At 36.6% G+C, this 20,461-nt stretch overlaps 1 protein-coding gene across 1 annotated transcript in view; it reads left to right on the plus strand.

The window, feature by feature from the left end:
* Positions 1–20,461, plus strand: part of Rictor (RPTOR independent companion of MTOR complex 2) — a 101,841-nt gene that overhangs the window by 65,451 nt on the left and 15,929 nt on the right. Inside the window, exons 12-31 of the mRNA XM_051182506.1 lie at positions 412–499; positions 1,097–1,187; positions 1,281–1,347; positions 1,474–1,554; positions 3,416–3,516; positions 5,237–5,402; positions 6,024–6,125; positions 6,239–6,285; positions 7,596–7,731; positions 8,326–8,525; positions 8,892–9,018; positions 9,562–9,726; positions 9,888–9,964; positions 10,870–10,948; positions 14,165–14,274; positions 14,645–14,732; positions 15,953–16,045; positions 16,421–16,527; positions 16,819–17,048; positions 19,324–20,332. Coding sequence (XP_051038463.1) covers positions 412–499; positions 1,097–1,187; positions 1,281–1,347; positions 1,474–1,554; positions 3,416–3,516; positions 5,237–5,402; positions 6,024–6,125; positions 6,239–6,285; positions 7,596–7,731; positions 8,326–8,525; positions 8,892–9,018; positions 9,562–9,726; positions 9,888–9,964; positions 10,870–10,948; positions 14,165–14,274; positions 14,645–14,732; positions 15,953–16,045; positions 16,421–16,527; positions 16,819–17,048; positions 19,324–20,332 — 3,164 coding nt within the window. The remainder of the gene's footprint in view (positions 1–411; positions 500–1,096; positions 1,188–1,280; positions 1,348–1,473; positions 1,555–3,415; positions 3,517–5,236; positions 5,403–6,023; positions 6,126–6,238; positions 6,286–7,595; positions 7,732–8,325; positions 8,526–8,891; positions 9,019–9,561; positions 9,727–9,887; positions 9,965–10,869; positions 10,949–14,164; positions 14,275–14,644; positions 14,733–15,952; positions 16,046–16,420; positions 16,528–16,818; positions 17,049–19,323; positions 20,333–20,461) is intronic.

Below are 20,461 nucleotides of genomic sequence, written 5' to 3' on the forward strand. Positions count from 1 at the left end.
CTAGATGGAAGTGGGGAGGGTATGCTTATAAACTGAAACACCTCTGAGCAAAGGACAAAAGGAGCAATTTTGTTGACCCTTTTTGAGGTGTTGGGAATCACATCTTGGGACATTGTAGGCAAGTAGTTTGCCACTGAGCACACCCTGCCTGTCACCTGACTTCCATCCCTGTCCATGGAAAGAACTGAAGCCTGTTTTCAAATTTGTACAATGCTAATAAGGAAATTTTTTTCAGAAAAAAATTTAAATGACATATGTATTAAATATTTAATAATTATCTCTCCCCTAATACAATCTTAACAAAACGTGATAGGTATATTTTTATTAATTTTGTTATTCTGTGAATATGATTTTTAAAAGTCACCAAAGACTTTTTCTATAGAAATACATAAACTGTATTTGCTCTTCTAGCGAGGTCTGCTTGAAGTGCTCTATGATATATTTCGTCTCCCTCTACCTGTTGTGACAGATGAGTTCATAGAAGCCCTCCTCAGTGTAGGTAAGTACTAACTTGCACTGGGATCTGTTGCTTACTGGATCAATGGAAACAAATGACTAACTGGTGAAATACTACTCTGAATATCATTTTCATTCTATAAGGTAAAGAATTACATAATTCATAAGATGCTTAAGTCCCCAAATGAAGTTACAGCTGTGTACACTTACATAAATAGTTTTATGTCATGTGTATTGCATGTGAGTATACAGGTATGCTCATTTCATATGGAGAAACAGCAGACCATCAGGTGTCTTCCTCTGTCACTCCCTTGCTGCTTTGAGATAGTCTCACTGAACCAGGGGCTGATTGTTTCAGCCAGTCTGGTGACCCTTGAGCCCTCCAGATCAGCCTGTCTTCACTCCCATATGCCACTGTCATAGGCACACAACACTACTTGACAAGAGTTATATAGAAGTGTCCACATAACAGGGCCAGGTAGCCACACCCTTGCCAATCTTGGTACAGTCTCTACCCTCCACAAGTAGATTACTTTTAAAACCCTTTTGAAGTTTTTTTGTAGCTTGGGTAGCTGATAGGCCCACACTCATCTGTTTCACTATTGCCTAATCTGGTAACTACCTATTTTACCTCCTTTAGATCCAGGAAGGTTCCAGGACAGTTGGAGGCTTTCAGATGGCTTTGTGGCAGCTGAGGCAAAAACTATTCTTCCCCATCGTGCTAGATCCAGGTAGAATCTAGATATAAAAGTGACTCATTTATTAACATTATTGCTTTTATGTTATATCAAACATTTAAATTGTTTATGCACTTTTATTTCCAGGCCAGACCTCATGGACAATTACTTGGCACTAATACTTTCTGCATTTATTCGTAATGGACTTTTAGAGGTAATATTTACAAACCTTTAACTTGTTCTGTTAACAAAATTCTTTAGAGTGGGAAACAGCTCTGATGCAGAAATGTGTCCATAGGCACCATTGTGCAGCAGTGATGCTTTCTTCTTGCCTTCACAGGGCTTGGTTGAAGTGATAACGAACAGTGACGACCACATCTCAGTTAGAGCAACCATTCTTTTAGGAGAGCTCTTACATATGGTAAGAAGAGTGACTTCTGCTTATGTGGGTTGAACTTCTAGGATTTTAAGTGATTAAACAGTTTAATTGACTGGCATTACTTTGTGATAGCCCAGACAGTACATTTTCATTTTGCTAAAGCCTTTGGTACCTATTATGATAGAGATGCATGTGTCTGTATTAACTGCCTTTGTAAATGTAACAAATACTGATTTTTTTTTCCCCTTTAACCTCATTTGATATAGGCATTTGAGCCTGTAAATCTTGATTGCATTTCAGAAAGGCATCCTAACTGAAGAAAGCAAGAAATAAAAATTACAAAACCATGAATTTTATTTCAGTCTACTAGGAACATAATCCATACATTGTAGTGACATCTTGACCTTCAGAAAGTTTAGTGAAAAAGTTGTAAATGTAATTAATTGTCTTACCTGAAGGCCACTGATTTCCATAAACTAAGAGTTTTAGGTTCAGATAATGAGATTCCTTGGGTAAAATATTTTTATGACCTTACTAACTGCTAGAAACTGAAGGCTCTGGGCACCTTTCTATACTCTAGTAAACTGAGTAAGGGCTCTTAGTAAACTGAGTAAGGGAGGAATTGTGCATTATAAAAATTTGTACTTGTAGATCATTACCAGTTGATAAAACACTAAATAAATATCACTTTGAACTTGTTTAGGAAGAAGTGATTCTTTGCAGAAATTTTTATATACGTCATTCATGGCTTGCTTTTCTTTGCAGTTTTTTGTTTGTTTTGGTTTTTTCCTAAGTGTTTCTGGCTGCCCATGGTAGCACAGGATCTTAATCATAATCGCAGCACTCAGAAAGCAAGGCAAGTGTATCTGAGTTTGAGGTCAGCCTGATCTACATAATGAATGCCAGTGAATGGCAGAACCATCAGAGCTACATAATAGATAGACACTGTCTCCAAAACCAAAAGAGTATGTCTCTTTCCTCATTACTTCCCCCAGCTTTCACCACATAGCGCCTGGGTTGTGTGTGTAAGGTAAAGAATTAAACAGTGTATAAAATCTGTCTTTTCACCAGTGACTGAGCAACCACTCTCTCCAATCTCACTGAGCCTATAGTCTCAAGACATAATTTCCTACAAAGATATCGGTATTCATTTCTTCTATGCAGAGGAATCTTTTCATATGAATTTAAATTAACCTTTTCCTTCAAGCCTCAGAATTCTTTTATTCTCATGAAAACAGAAAAGCTGGCCAGATTACAGGATAGAAATATTAATTCACTAGTTACTATCGTATCTTATATTTAATAAACATACATATTGGTTGGAAGCTGGTTGGATAGTGAAATTTTGCCTCGTCCCAGGAGATAATGTTTCTATTTTGGGATTGTTGCTATGGGACCAGCATGTTCTGAGAAGGTTGATACCGTATCTGTACTTTTCTCAAATATGAAGCTTTGCTTCTATAAGTTTTCAGGTCATTTAAAAAGTGAGTTTGGTACCTTTTAGAAGCCATATTTAATAATAACATATACAAAAATTGGTTGCTTTACAAATTTTTTCAATAGTGTGTGTGTGCATACACATATGTGTACGTGCAATTTTGCCATGGTGAATTGGGGTCAGAGGACAACTTGGAGTTGGTTCTTACTTTATAATGTATTGGTCCTAGGATAAAACGCAGGTCCTCATATTTAATCCAAATACCCTGTCCTACAGAGCCATTTCACTGGCTCCAACCTGTCCTTCATACTGGAATTCAAAGGGATTAAAAGTTATAAGTATGTGTGGGTGGAAATAAGTTAATTTCATGAAAAACCTTCAGTTTTATTAGTCTTACATACTGTATTATATCTTTAGGTAACTATATTTGTCCTAAAATCTCATAAAACACCATGTTCCATACAGGCAAACACAATTCTTCCTCATTCTCACAGCCATCATTTGCACTGCTTGCCAACCCTTATGAATATGGCTGCATCCTTCGATATTCCCAAGGAAAAGAGACTGTGAGTATCAGAGCCTTAGCAAATCGGGTTTAATATATTTAGTATCTTCCTAGATAATCTTCTCTTTAAACAGGGAGAGAAAACAAGCAGTGTGGATAGGTTGTACTTGGAAATTCCCTTTGGAAGCCTCAAGGAGGGATAGTTTCAATTCTCAAAATATTTAATTATTTCTATTTGAGACCACAAAGTGTTAGTAAATAATAAATTGACTTATTTCCTTTCATGTTTCTGAGCAAAGATGTAGGCTTTACAGTCTACCTGAAGTGTTGAGGTTTTATTTTGTGTGTGTGTATGTGTGTGTGGTTTTTCTTTTTTTTTTTTCTTTTTTTAATTTGTTTGCTTTTATGATTGGAAAAAGTTGTATATATCAACCACATTTTCCCTGCAGTGATGTAAGTGAAGTTCAGTCCATTAGCTCTTTGGAACTATGAAAGTTTCTTTAAAATTACACATTCTTCAAAAGTTAGCTTTAGTAAAACTATTTACAAATGAGTCTAACCATCAATAAATAACAATTATTCATTTTAATTTTGCCAATAAATAGACTGGAGACATACTGTTCAACTGAGACATTAGCAGAACATTTTGATTCTAACAGGAGGCTTATAATGAAGTTTTCCATTTTAGTTAGTAGTTACTTTATGGAAGAGAATGAGTTCTTAAAGCCTGGCAGCTCTGTTCTCTCAAATTAACGTCCTGAATCTCAGGCATCCTTGGGAATTAAAAATTATGTTTAAAATAACAGAAGCAGCAGTACTCTTAAGTTTTTCTTTTTTTAACTCCCTAAGTTGTCTTTACTGAAAGATTAAGGACTTGACAATATGACTGCGTGCTAAGGGTTTTAGACTCTACTTACCAAAAGTCCTAAAGTTGAGACTTAGTTGCTGCCAAATTATTCAATACTGTACTTTTTACATATAACAAAAAAGCAATTAAATAACTTCAAAAGATTCTAGTTATGGTTATCAGTCAGTGCTGCACATAGTGACCAGTCCTTACTAGGATCATTGAGTATATTGATGGACAGTGAAGTTTTATTGCAACTTCATATAAACAAATACCAGTTTCAAGTAGAATATAGACTTAATGTGTGAAAAAAAACTTTAAAACATTAACAAGAAACTGGGTTCTTGACTTTATGTTAATTCCTCTCAGTATGTGTGATTCTAGGGGTTGGTGATGGTTCACTTGGCATATATGTAGAAGCCAGGTGTTTTCCCTCTATTACTCTTCACCTCACTCATTCAGTGAGACAGGATTTCTCACTGAACCCGGAGCTCATCCTTCTGGCTAGCTAGGCTGGCTGAGTAGTCACCAGTTCTCAAAACCTGGGGTCTACTTGTCTTCAACTAAAGCACTGAGGTTACAGGTGCAGTGCCAAGTTTTTTGTGGGCACTGGGGTTCCAAACTCAGGTATTCCTGATGCTCACAACGCAAATGCCTTACCTATTGAACCATCTCACTAGTACTCCATAAGGAATTCTTAAAACCAGTACATTAAATGGGCCCACCACCTCAGAAAAGATTAGTGAAACCCAAAATGGGTTTATTTATGTAAATCAGCTGTGTTGATCTGTCATTATGCTCCCATGCTTGAGTAAATGTTTTACTTTGCTTAGTAATCTCTATTCTTGAATTTATGTAAATAACTTAGCAACCATTACTTTAAAAGTATGCTGTTAGCCTTGCTACAACAGTATTGATTTTTCTTTCCTCCTAGTCGAGCCAGTGCAGCCCTGAACTGTTTAAAACGCTTCCATGAAATGAAGAAGCGAGGACCTAAGCCTTATAGCCTTCATTTAGATCATATCATTCAGAAAGCAATTGCAACACACCAGAAACGGGATCAATATCTTCGGGTTCAGAAAGATATATTTGTTCTTAAGGTACTGACATGAATGCTAATTTAGTTTCCTGATTCTCAACAACTGGGTTGTAGTGTACTTAATATTTGTCTGGATTTTCAATTTCATTTATGCATATAGGTTTTCAAATTATTAGTTTTACCATGAAGAGGAATTCTGGATCTGGGTTTAGATGTACGTGAGGGTAGAGTGTGTTTCGGATGTTTGTATGAATATGCACATATGTGTGTGGAGACCAGAGAATAACAATTAACTGTTCTTCAAGACACCATAGACTTTGACTTAACTTGTTTTTGTTTGCTTTTGAAGCAGGGTCTCTCATTGACCTAAAACTCATCACATAGGCTAGGCTAGGCAGACTGGGCTGGCCAGCAACTAAGCATTCCCCTTGCATCTCCAGTGCTGGGATGACAGTGTGTGTTACCAGTCTCAGCATGTGTAGGTTCTGGCGAGTTAACTCAGGTCCTCTGGCTTGTAAGGCAAATATTTTATTAACTGAACAACCTCCCTATCCTAGTTTTTATTATTATTTTTGTTAGCTTTTGAAAATAATTAATTATTGAGGATCAAAAGATTAGATACTAGTTTTCTGATGTGAATTTAGATTGATTAATCAACCTTCTTACTATCTGTTGATTTTAGGATACAGAGGAAGCTCTTTTAATAAACCTTAGGGACAGCCAAGTTCTTCAACATAAAGAAAATCTTGAATGGAATTGGAATCTCATTGGGACCATTCTTAAGGTATGATAGAGAACATCACAGAAATTGCTAAATTGTCTTCATTTTATTCCTATAATTTATTATACTCATTATCAAATACACACTATTTAATATAAGATTTTATGTTTTTCTAGTGGCCAAATATAAATCTAAGAAACTATAAAGATGAACAGTTGCACAGGTATGTAAAACTATTGTGCATTTAAATTTGAAGAACTTTATTATGGTTAATGTGTGCTAAAAGTATTCGTTGATTTTATGTGCAGTCTTGTAATCAGAATGTACCAGCTAATTTTCTCATTACTTATGTTCTTCCAGCTCTGACCTTTATAATAAGTTACTTACACTGGGGTAGCATTATCTAGATCATGGTCTTAACCCTGACACAAGGATGGCAATAAGAAATGACATTTTTTATTGGAACTCTTGTGCTTATGCATAAGTCATCTTCTGAGAGTTGTCTCTTTTTCCTAACTCTGCTTATCTGCGTAGTAAAGCATGCTGACATCATGGCACATGCAGCATGTGAAGCTGCCACACTGTAAAGCATGGTAATGTCATAGCACACACAACATGTGAAGCTGCTGTCTATCACATCTGTGTGCTTTTACTTTTGGATGACTAAATAGTCACTGTTACCAATTTCCTTGCTTAAAAAGACCTTACTTTGTCTAGAGAAGTCCATATAATAAACATTTCTTATATTGTATTCGTATTTAATGATATGTAACTTAATGTTTCTATCAGGTTTTGATAAATATATAGAAAGACAAGTTACAGTGATATTGAGAAGCATAGTACTCTTGATATTCCTTAAGAATAAAACAGTGATATCTCAATAAATTAGTCTTGTTAACTCCTGTACATAGCTACCTCTCTGGGTTATTCTGTAGTACATGAAATTAAGGTGAACTATATCAAGTGAGCACAACATTGAAAGTTATTGGTATATGTTCATAAATTCAGTTAAGTTGATTTTTGTAAGAGGCTTCCTTACATCTCTCCAGCTTTCTAGTGTGGATGTGATATCTCAGTTTGTAGTTTATTGTTGGAGATGTGGTGGTGGTTTTTAGTTTTGTTCTGTTATTTTGAGGCACAATCTTACTTTGTAGTCCAGGCTGGCGTTTTGAAACCCACTGTGTGACCTAACCTGACTTTGAACTACTGTTCTTTCTGCCCTTTCCTCCTGAGTGTTTGGGTTTCAAATGTATGCACATGCCTGCTTACGTCTGCACAGCCTCTACTAGGTCTCACTATAAAATTCTCATTCTACCAACATGTTTTCCAATGATTTCTTTTTTAAATGTTGTGAAATGTGCCAAGCTTAGCAAGTTTCCTAACCTATGCTCAAGATTCTTCAATAATTCTTTAGTAATTGTTTGTAATAATTATATTATTAAATAACTACTTAATAATAATTATTTAAAAGGTTGCTTAATAATTATTTAATAATTGTTCCCTACTTTGTTGCTAATTTCATCTTGATTTTAGGTTTGTGCGCAGACTTCTTTATTTTTACAAGCCAAGCAGTAAGTTGTATGCCAGTCTAGATCTGGACTTTGCCAAGTCCAAGCAGCTCACAGTTGTCGGCTGTCAGTTTACAGAGTTTCTTCTTGAGTCTGAAGAGGTAAGCCTTCCAGAGACTTTGACAGCAAATACTTTTTGTTGAATCTGCCCCCTCTTTTTCTCTTCTATTACCACCCTTTGATACTTTTTTCTATCTTTCTTCCTTCCTTCCTTTCTTCCTTTCTTTCTTGTTTTCTTTCTTCCTTTCTTCCTTTCTTCCTTTTTTCCTTTCTTTTTTTTAAAGAAACGTTATACTGTAGCTCTGGCTGGCCTGTGTTCACTATGTAGGTCATATTGGTCTCGAACTCAACAGTCTGTCTGCCTAGAGTGCTAGGATTAAAGTGTATGTCACCACATCTGCCCTTCTGTTTTACTTTGTTTTCTTAGTTGTTATAAGTGCTATTTTAAATATAAGCTCAGGCTTATATTTGAACCCTGACTTAGTCTTACCTAGTTAGGACACCTTAGGGAATGGTCCATCCTCTTGATGGCCTGGTTTACTCGCAGATAAGATGGGGAAAGGAACATAGAGGATCTCCATGTAACTTTTTTAATTCAAAGGGGTTAAGCTTTACATACTTGGAGATCCTAAGTTACTAGTGACTTACCTTCACTAAGGTATTTCTGGCTATTAGACATAACTTTCTAATTGCAGGATGGGCAGGGATACTTAGAAGACCTCGTGAAAGATATTGTTCAGTGGCTCAGTGCTTCATCTGGGATGAAACCGGAAAGAAGCCTTCAGAATAATGGTTTACTGACCACTCTTAGTCAACACTACTTCTTATTTATTGGAACACTTTCTTGTCATCCTCATGGAGTGAAAATGCTGGAAAAATGCAGTGTCTTTCAGTGGTGAGCATTCTCAAATTTTAATGGAATGTAATCCTAAACTTTAGTTTTAATGAGTCCACATACACAATATGCTATTTAGTCTGTGTACATGTGTTTGGTAAATACCTTTTCTCAGAAATATTTATTTATATAGGATTTTTAAAATGTATGTTGAGCTGTTTTCCCAAGCCCATCTCCTAAAGTAGTAATCATCTGTGCCAATTGATTCATTAGATATTGATGGGTGGGTAACTGTGTATATAATTAGGTTGTCTGCTTTGAATATGCTTAACTTTCTTTTTGGCAGTCATATTTCAATTGAACTGGAAAAAAATTTATTGAGTTAACGAATCAACACAGTAATTTATAATAATTCTTCTTTTTTAGTCTTCTTAATCTTTGCTCTTTGAAAAACCAAGATCACCTGTTGAAACTCACTGTTTCTAGCCTTGACTATAGCAGAGATGGGTTAGCCAGAGTCATTCTTTCAAAAATCCTCACGGCAGCTACTGATGTGAGTATAACATGGGAGATAAAGCTGTCGGGGTTTTTTTTGTTTTGTTTTGTTTTTTACCCAGGCCATTCCAGTACTTTGTAAACCATAGGCTCAGTCACTACAAAGTTTATTATAAGTAAACTAAGGATATGGGGTAGAAGTTGATTAACCTTAACTTTTAGTTGCTATACTTACCTGGTAAGGGATGTGCTGTGATCACAAAAATGGTTTTTCCAGAGCCCATCATATTCCATATGCTAACCCCTGTGATTTCCCAGAATATAAGAAGTTTGATACATAATTTATAGTTGTGGATTGTATTCACATATTCTCTCTCTCTCTCTCTCTCTCTCTCTCTCTCTTTTTTTTTTTTTTTTTTTTTTTTTTTGTCTCTGAGGAACTTTTAAGTCATAAGAATGAGGCTGCTACTAGAAAGGAAATGTTTATATCAGATACTAACTATACCCTCTACTCCAGTTCTTTTGTTCTTTGCAAGTAAAAGAGCTTTTTCAAGACAATAGTAAATACGATGACTTTTCATGTGTTGCTTTATCTTTCTAGGCTTGCAGACTGTATGCAACAAAACATTTAAGGGTCTTATTGAGAGCTAATGTTGAATTTTTCAACAATTGGGGAATTGAGTTACTAGTGACTCAGCTACATGATAAAAACAAAACAATTTCTTCTGAAGCTCTGGATATCCTTGATGAAGCTTGTGAAGATAAGGTAAAGTTGAGGTGTATTACTGATATAATGAACCATTTAGGCTGATTTTATTAAAATACTCCATTTTAATTGGCAGTGTTACTACTGTACAGTATGCATAAGCATTTTGGAACAGATAATATGGTTGCCTTGCATAATTATTAACTTGGTTATCCCTTTAGGCCAATCTTCATGCTCTTATTCAGATGAAACCAGCCTTATCCCATCTTGGAGACAAAGGCTTGCTTCTCCTTCTGAGGCAAGTATTAAGTACATTTCCTTTTGGTGACATTCTTTATTGTACCTTCTTGGGTATGTATACTAGTGTTAGATCCAAATCTGACTAAGAAATACTCTGAATTCATTTTAAACTTCCGAACCATGCCTATTTTAGAATCAAGCTGTTACTTGTTTTGATTGTGTGCTTATGTTTAATATTTCTTTCATGTTATTCATGAAGTTTCCTTTATTTTTATTGGGGTTTTTTTGGCAAATATTGTAAAAATTTGTCTACAATTGAAAAAAAAATTGGAAGGTCAAGGACAATGTTGTTAGAATTTAAAAGAGAAAAATTAAAATTCCAGGGCGGACAAACTAAAAGCTCAACAGCTGTACAGAAGAAGACAGTGGAGAGAGAAGGATAAAAAGCCATACCTTAATCTGCTATGGAAATCAGATGCGTGGCAGAGAAGCAGCCACATGGTGGGGAGGGAAACTTCAGAGGAGTGAGGAAGCCCAGAATGCTGAGGAAAACCCACAGGTTTTGAGGAAAGCATGCTTAGGATAGATAAAGGAGAAAGGGAAACATGGGATTTCTGAATTGGTTACATGTACAAGCTACATGGTTCCAGTGCTATGGGCCTGAGATCCAGTGATGGGTTTGGGTAATGGCTGATGTGGCTTCTTCTTACTGAAAGGGGGTATCAGGTGTGGTGGTTAGGGTATCTAAAAGCCATCCCCAAAATGCATCAGTGGTTTTATTTGTATAACTTTGAGATGTAGGGAGAAACAGAAGTCCTGGTGTTTGAAATTTTAGTAAATTAACCTTTTTATTTTAGATGGGAATATTCCAAGATCTGTTTGTTTCTTAAGCATATTTTTTATGTTACTTTAGATCTTTTTTTTTAAGACACAGTGTTCAGCTATGATTTTTCTAATTTACAGATTTCTCTCCATTCCAAAAGGATTTTCCTACCTGAATGAAAGGGGTTATGTAGCAAAACAATTGGAAAAATGGCACAAGGTAACTTCTTATTCAATAAGTTTTAATTAGTATACATTTTTCTTTGGAAATTCAAAGCACTCTGCACTATATGAGAGCTTATCTACAAAACAAACAAATACTTCACATTGTCTTAGGGTCTTTATTGCTATGAAGAGACATCATGAGCACAACAACTCTTAGAAGGAAAACATTTAATTGGGGCTGGCTTACAGTTTCAGAGGAGTAGTCTGTCATCATCATGGTGGGCTATGTCAGTATCCAGGCAGAAATGGTTCTGTCCTGTCCCACACTGGGCTTAGCGTGAGCATATGAGAACCCATAGCCTACCCTCACAGTGACACATGTCCTCTCTCAAAGGCCACACCTACTCCAATAAGGCCACACCTCCTAATAGTTCCACTCCCCATGGGCCAATCATGAGTCTATGGGGGTCATACCTATTCAAACTACCATACATGTATAATGCTAAATAATATCAATTTTATACTGATATTTATCTACTTCCCAATTGTAGTTTCTTTTTTTTAAATGCTAAATTGATTGACTAATGATTTTGTGTGTGCTGTGTGGTCATGCATGTTATGGCAGGCACATTGACATCAGAGGACAACTTGTGGGAATTTGTCCTCTCCATCATGTAGATTTAGGAATTAAACTCAGATCATCAGGCTTGGCAGCAAGGACCTTTACATGAGCCATTTTGTTGTCCCTGTTTATTTTGACCACATTCTGAGGGATTTAACCTTGATTGTGTGCTTTACTACTATGATTTCTTGAACCTAAATAACCACCAATCCTGGTTCTTGTCTTTGGTGCCTTAAACAGACTGGCTATGTTTTAGCCCTTCTATGCTAAAATAGAATTTTCCCAATGAGGCAAGGCTGAAAACAGTTCTGTGTAAGCAATATAATCATCTACTTATACTTTATTTTAGGGTGCTACCTTTCATGAATGTGAAAGCAAACTTTCTCTGGCATAGTTATAGGCACAGGGAAACCATTGAATTATATATCACTCCATGATTGGAAAGGAAGGTTTATTTGGAATTAGGAAACTGTCACATGTCTCTCTCCAGTGGTAGATCAAGTATCCCCAAAGGCATTCTGGGGGAGTCCAAAACTGCCATGGCTACCTCTCAGAAGGCAGAGAGAATAGCAAAAGGCTGGATAAAGACCTTCTGGATTTCAGGAAAGCATGTAGCTATAGGATCTGGAGGTGTGCAGTCCAGAACAATCTGGGAGAAGGGATTGAGGCTTTGATTTATGTTTCAGTGTGAGCTGTCCCATTTGCCAGAAGTGGAGGAGATAAAGGAAGTGGCTCTTCTAGAAGACAAAAACTTTAAAAACTGAATTCAACCCTCTTCACAGGCTTCTGGGGAATGCTGAGTGTTAACTTTTGTCTGTCTTCCATCAGTCCTTCTGTTTAATTATTAGAGCATAGCCTGAGCTGAACCCAGACTGTCATTTAGGATACTGTCAGTGGTACTGCCATTTTGGGGACTTGGAGTTTGGGGGTTGGGAGCAATGGTGACATGTATGGCCTTCAGAAACTAAAATACTTACTCTTAGGCATTCTATAGAAAAGTTTGTCTGCTTTTCCATAAAAATAGTGATTTTTGAGAGGAGAGATGTTTTAATTTTCAAAACTGTGTAGATAATTGCTTATGCATTTAATCGAGATGTTGAGTATAGCTTTCATCATATATGCCATTGATTCTTCTAATTAAGATATAGCAGCTTTTTTGGAAAGCATGCCATTTTTATAATTGCTATTTTATTTCTTTGGTATTTTAACTATCTGTAACTGATTTTCAACAAACTGATTTGGAAGCACAAAAGAAATTCTCTTCTCACCACTGTGCCTTTCAGCCTATTTTAATTGTGATCATTTCTTCTTGTTCCTAGATGAAGTGTTAGGCAGATCCTACAGCTTTTCTTGTCAGCTAGTAAACAGCTTATCTGTTTTTAAGGTAATATAGTGTCCAAGTCAGCATACTATTAAATTCTGGTCATACAATTTGGCACTTCTGTCAGCCAGCACAGCCCTGCTGTTGGCTTAAAAATATCAGTGGAGAAAGAATGGGGTTCTTTACTTCTCCCCACCCCTCATTTTCTCCCTCTATTTTTATGTCAGTTACTTTATTATTTTATGTATATGTATATTTTGCTTACATATATGTATGTCTATGTACACGTGTGTCTGGTGCCTGTGGAGGCACCTGAAGCAGGCACCAGATCCCCTGCAACTGAAGTTAAAGATAGATATGAGCCTCCATGTAGATACTGAGAATCAAACCTGAGTCAAACAGCAGCTATTGCTTTTACCCAGTGAGCCATCTCTGCAGCCCTTTTCTGTGTTTGGATTATAAGTTTCGTACCTCTCCAGTTTTGGAACAGGGGAAAAAAGGGTCAGGAACATTCTTTCTCGCTTGGTACAATCATGAGGGCTTGTTGGCTCTAAATGGGATGATTCATAATGTCGAGTCTTCCTTGGGGGCTGCTTTCATGGACCTCTCTCATGTATGACAAGGGCAATATTTTTTGTCCTCTGGCTGCCTCTTTACATCTCCTAGTCGAAGACATCCACACTTGAGATGGAGGGGTGTGTCTCCTTGCCCCTCCCAGACAATATTTTTAAACTGAATCCTCGAGATAATTGTATCAGAAACTTTCGACAATGGCACTGGCTTTTGCTAGTGTTTTACAGTTGTTACTGGTAAGACATTACCAAATATATATAAATACTCCATTGATAGTAACTACAGAGTGAGTTCCAGGACAGTCAGGGCTGTTAAACACAGAAACCCTGTTTCCAAACAAACAAAAAATTGAACTGGAACTTTTTTCAAAGGAAATAAATTTATTTTTGACCCGATTTAAATTGGTAAGATAAAGATTTTGATTTAAAAACACGGAATTTATACAATACAATTAATTTTCTTTTTAAACTTATACTGAATGCCTTCAGAGTTTAATACGTAGGCAACTTTTTCAAAGAAATGAGAACTCAAATATGAGAAAACCATTATTTGCTCATTTACTTGTAAAAAAGAGAAGTGAGGCAGAACACTTTTAGATGTGGTAGAACATTTGCCTTCATGACTTTTTCCAAAGTCTTGTGAACATATTTTTTATTTTTCTCATGTTTATGCTTCAAAGATTGCTAAATATCTGACATAATATGTAGTGACGGTCACAATGGAAACCATAAAATTAAAACAATACTATCTTCTAGGAATACAATTCAAAATATGTTGACTTGATTGAGGAACAGCTTAATGAAGCACTCACTACATATAGGAAGCCTATTGATGGTGATAACTATGTTCGTCGGAGTAACCAAAGGTATGATCCAGTCAGCTTTTAATAGGGCATTTAAAGACTATTTTTGAGGCCTTTTATATACCGATAGAGGAAAAATCTCTGCAGAGCAATGCTTGCCCCAAGTTTCCAGTGATGTATATTGCATGCTGAACTGCTTTGCGACACTAGACTTAGATACACTCCATGTTCTCAATTCAGTCTGTTTTTTCTAGCTCCAACTTTGTTACCATAAACTGTGAGACCTGACAGAAGCGTTATTTGTTCAGAGAAATCCTTATAGTGTCGTATCTTTATTGCTTTGTTAGAAATCATATCTTGGTTATTAATAGTTTTTTACTTAATTAGTATATTTATGTATGCTAGTAACTTTCTTAGTCATCTTTCATACTAGATTACAACGACCTCATGTCTATCTGCCGGTACACCTTTATGGACAACTGGTACACCACAAAACAGGCTGCCATTTACTGGAAGTACAGGTAAAAACATAATATGCATTGTAAATTGTAATAAGAGTAAAAGAAAAATCTTAATAGTGCTAAAATGTATATCTTTACCAAGATTTCTCAAAAGCTGTCTTGTACGAAGACACCTGTTGTCTGACTTAATAGTCTATTTGACCCCAGGAGCCATGTGCTGGAGGGAAAGATCCAATTTGTATAGGTTTTCCTCTGATATCTACAAGTGTTTTGTGGCACTTTTACACATACACAGGCACAAATTGTTTAAAACATTACTGTCTATGACTTATAGGTACCAAGTGCTTCATATGTAAATGATTCATTAACTTACTAGACTTTGTAAGGCAGGTGCCATTATCCCTTAGAGAGTAGGAATTCAAGGCATGGGGAATAGTTGATTTGTTGTGTAGAGTTAGCCTCAGTTCAGGTCTGTACAGATTCTTCATGATTTACTGAAGAAATTATAATCAAATGATAGGAAAAAACTAGGTTGTTTTCTTCCTTGAATCAGAGGTTGAGCTGAACCTTAATGCAGGTTAGGTAGTGACTAATATGAATAATAAAAACCTAGAGACAGGTATTGGGATTAAAGGTGACAATCAGAGAAGCAAAGCAGCCAGCCACAAGAGAGTTCTCACTTCTACCAAATGCTACCAAATGAAGGGGGGATCCACTGAACCTCAGATTGCATTTTCAAACTGCACTGCTCTCCACCAAGCTTCAGAATCCTAGACTGCTGTGCTCTTCTCAACATGGCTAGACACTAATTGCCACATGGGATCCTTTGCTTCTTCCTTATATACCTCAATAGTTTTGGGATTAAAGGCGTGAGCTCTGTTACTCTTTTGACTGATTCACTCTCGTGTAGCCTTGGGTGTCCTTGAACTCAGAGAGATCCATCTGTCTCTGCCTTCTGAGTCCTGGGATTAAAGGTGTATACCACCACTGCCCAGCTTCTGTGTCTGTTCAGTGTGGCTGGCTGACTTTGCATTCTGATCCTTCAGGCAAGCTATATGAAATCATAAACAATATATTACAAGTGACTAGTCCCCAATATGAACTCAGTACCTATGCACTAATGTGGCTCCTAAATTAGCTGCATGTGAAATCACTCTTGGAATTCTAAAGTTGCAGAAATTACAAAAGCAAATCTTTGACTGATTTGTGCCAAAGTATGGAAAAAATACTTGAGAAGCATAATATATTGTTATTTACATGATACTTCTTTTTTTCTCCAGAATGTTATCACAGAACTCTGTCACAATGTTCGCACTCCGGACTTGGATAAATGGGAAGAAATTAAAAAGCTGAAAGCCTCTCTTTGGGCCTTGGTCTGTAATAAACATTTCTGATTTTTGCAGTGGTTATGGGTTTTGTTTTTTAGGGTCCTCTCACTAATATTATATAAATTAAAATTATGTTAAACATGTTCTCAGATTAATATTCAAAGCCCACATTGTTATTACCAATTTAAAGTTTATTCTTTATGCTGAAGAAATGGATGATTAAGCAGTTAGGGGTTTTGCCTTTGTTTTCCTTCTAAAACAAACATCGTGTTTGCTTACTCGCAACAAACATTCAAGGTTTATTTTTACCTTGCATAGACTTTTCTCTCTGTCACAAAGTTGGGTTTAATTTTGTTTCTTGGTAGCTTTTAAAGTTTCTTCAAAGTATTAGTTATAAATATTTGGTATTATTTCTTTTAGGGGAATATTGGCTCATCGAATTGGGGGCTTAATTTGCTACAGGAAGAAAACGTGATTCCAGATATACTAAAACTTGCAAAACAGTGTGAGGTTCTTTCCATCAGAGGGTATGTTATGTACCTGAGAAGTCTTTCTAGTGAATATATTCTTACAAATGTAAGGCAAAGTATTTCAAGATTCAAGATTCATATTGGTAATTTAAATATACTTGCCAGATTCCTGCTGTACTGCCTTTATTTTGGTTTAATTATTTTTTATTAGGGAGATTTACATGGTTTTCATTTATGTGCTGCTTTTCACAATCAAACAAATTTTAAATGTCTTTTTATGGAAAATATCCATATAGCCTACTATTTTATGGTTAAGGTTTTTTTTTTTTTTTTTTTTTAAACCTGCAGGACCTGTGTATATGTTCTTGGACTCATAGCTAAAACCAAGCAAGGCTGTGATATTCTAAAATGTCACAGCTGGGATTCTGTGAGGCACAGTCGCAAGCATCTGTGGCCAGTGGTTCCAGATGATGTGGAGCAGCTCTGCAATGAGCTCTCTTCTGTTCCAAGCACCCTCAGTTTGAACTCTGAGTCGACCAGCTCTAGGCATAACAGTGAAAGTGAGTCTGCACCATCAAGTGAGTATTGTGATGGATTCACATAATTTAATCTATTGGTGTCTTCATTTGTGAGTTCAAAGCTTAAGTGTATTGTTACATTCTAAGTTTACATTTCTATTTTCTGCTTAGTTTGTGGACTATTAGGAGATAGAGTCTTGTGTGACCTAGAACTTTCTAAGTAGCCAAGGATGATTTTTCTTCCTGCTTTTGTCTCCTTAGTGCTGTGAGTACAGGCATGTAGCCACACTCAGGCTGGAGTTTACTTTTTCAAAGATAATGCTAGTGGTGATATCCTATTAAAGTCTGCTCTGGCCTCGCAGCAGAGATCATAGCCCCCTGCCTAACAAGCTCCCTCCCATGCTTTTTAAATAGCATTTGGGAATTGTGTGCTTAGAGGTGATATTAAGTCACATACCAGAGAACCAAACAGACCTAGCCAGAATGTACCTACTTTCATTTACTTAATTCTTTCCTTCCTTTTCTTCAGTTTACATAACTGAAGTAGATTGCTAAGAGACTCATATCTTCATTAAATTTACATGGTTTGGGAAACACTGAGGGTTAGGTTAGCTCAGTAGTAGAACACTTTCCTGTTTGAAGTAAATCTCTGGGTTTCTCCCCCAGAAGTCGGGGAGAAAAGGAAATTGGTGGAAGTCTTAAAAGATAGGATATTAGAAATAAAACATGCATGAAATGGCTGTTTCAAGAGTAGAGTGCTATGGTTTGTACAGAATGTACAATGATCTTAGATTTAAGATGATAAATATGGGCCAGGCATGGTGGCTCACACATTTAATCCCAGCACTTGGTGGGCAGAGGCAGGTGTATTCCCATGAGTTCTGTTCCAGCATGGTCTACAGAGTAAGTCCCAGGACAGTCGGGGCTGTTATACAGAGAAATCCTGTCGCAAAGAAAGAGAGAAAGAAACAAAAAGAAAAGGTGATAGACTAGGCCTGTTTGCCCATGCCTATAATTCTAACCCTTCAGGAGACTCATGCAGGAGACTCTTGAGGCCTGTCCAGTCTGTAGGATAAGGCCAAGGCCAAGTTGGGCACCTATAAGAGGTATTTTGAGGAAAAGAAGGAAAGGAGAGAGGTTGGGTCTGCAGGTATACCTTTATAATCCCAGTATTTAAGCCTAGTCAGGGATACATTCTGAGCTTGTGGCCAGCCTGGACAGCAGTGTAAAGTCATGTCTCAAAAATAAAGATAATCTAACATATATTGAACTATATTTCACCAAGTCCATGATGTCTTGAATTATAAGAAGTAGTGATATTTATATTCCACCAAAAAAAAAAGAAGAAGAAAATCTTGTCCTTTACACTACTTCATACTCTCTATTGCATAGTAAAACTTGGTTTTTGAGAGATTGCATATGAAAAGATGTATCTTAGAGTTCACAGACATAGAAAGCTAGTGTAATATGCAAGTTCATTTAGGACTTTGTCTTTTTGAAAATATATTTAAAGTTCTTAATAATTAACTCAATAGAACAGTTACAAATAGAATAAATCTTATTGGTACTGTCAGACACCTGGGATAATTGAGGTATTTCAGTTAGACACTAAGTTTGATAAGTTTCTTAGCACATGGACAGTGAACGTAATTGGTTTAAATTTGAAGGTACCTGTATGTCTTCATTATTGGTAAGTGTGGTTATCTTTTCATATCTGTATGAGATCCCATACTTCCTCTGTACCCAAATCCACTGATACTAAAATCCTTTGAATAAAGAGACATGGTTCTATATTTGACTTGTAATTCCTAATCTAGATCTCAATAGTAAATTTTATTCTTAGGAATAATAGCAAGAAAAATATGTATTTTTCCATGAATATTTTTGGTCTCTGGTTAGTTGAACTCATACGTACACAATTCATTGACATGGAAGGCAGTAGTAGATTTAAAATTTAGGAATCTGTTTCTAAGATGAATGTATCCTCTATTGTGACGTGAAGAAGAAACCGTGCCCATTCTATACTAACAGAGTGAGTATGCTTAAGGGATAGATGTCTCCTGCTTTCTCTTTAATTTTATCCAGAATATTTGGAAAAATCAAAAGAAACTTTAATATATGCTGCACTAGGATAAGTCTAGTTTTTCTTCAGAAATGACAGAGCCTCACATGACTACAGTCTTGTATTTTATTCATATTATAATTCTCATCTTTAGGGTAACATTTTTATTTCTTAATGTTCCCCCAAGATGAATGCTTAAGAGGTGGGATAGCACTAAGCGTGTGGTGAGTTCTTCATAGTTAAATGCTTTGACGGCTGGTTCTCCAATCACAGGCATGTTCATACTGGAAGATGACCGGTTCGGCAGCAGCTCCACCAGTACCTTTTTCCTTGACATCAATGAAGATGCTGAGCCAGCATTTTATGACCGACCTGGACCCATAAAGGATAAAAATTCATTTCCTTTTTTTGCCTCTAGTAAACTTGTAAAGAATCGTATTTTAAATTCACTTACTTTGCCTAATAAAAAACACCGAAGTAGCAGTGATCCAAAAGGAGGAAAACTGTCATCTGAAAATAAGACAAGCAACCGGCGAATCAGAACACTTACAGAGCCCAGTGTTGACTTTAATCACAGTGATGACTTTACACCCATCTCCACAGCACAGAAAACATTACAGCTAGAAACTTCCTTTGTTGGGAATAAGCACCTTGAAGACACTGGCAGCACTCCAAGTATTGGAGAAAATGACTTGAAATTCCCCAAGAGTTTTGGTACAGAGAATCACAGAGAAAACACAAGCCGGGAGAGGTTGGTTGTAGAAAACTCAACAAGCTCACATATGAAGATCCGCAGCCAAAGCTTTAACACAGACACTACAACAAGTGGCATAAGTTCAATGAGCTCAAGTCCCTCTCGAGAGACAGTTGGTGTGGACCCTACAACTATGGACACAGACTGTGGAAGTATGAGTACTGTGGTAAGTACTAAAACTGTTAAGACAAGCCACTATTTGACACCACAGTCTAACCATCTGTCTCTCTCCAAATCGAACTCAGTGTCCCTGGTACCACCAGGTTCTTCTCATACACTTCCTAGAAGAGCACAGTCCCTTAAAGCACCTTCCATTGCAACAATAAAAAGTCTAGCAGATTGCAACTTTAGCTACACAAGTTCCAGAGATGCCTTTGGCTATGCTACATTGAAAAGATTACAGCAGCAAAGAATGCATCCCTCGTTATCACACTCCGAAGCTTTGGCATCCCCAGCAAAAGACGTACTGTTTACTGATACCATCACCATGAAGGCCAACAGTTTTGAGTCCAGACTGACGCCAAGCAGGTGAGCAATAAATACATGCTTAGAAATAAGTGAAAGTAGTTGAACTTTAGCAGATAGAAACGTAAGACATTAGCTTGAGCACCACAGAGCCCAAGTGTCAGAACTGACCCATTTACCACAGTAGGCTGT

This window comes from Phodopus roborovskii, unplaced genomic scaffold (assembly GCF_943737965.1).
Source record: "Phodopus roborovskii unplaced genomic scaffold, PHOROB, whole genome shotgun sequence".
Classification (NCBI taxonomy): Eukaryota; Metazoa; Chordata; class Mammalia; order Rodentia; family Cricetidae; genus Phodopus; species Phodopus roborovskii.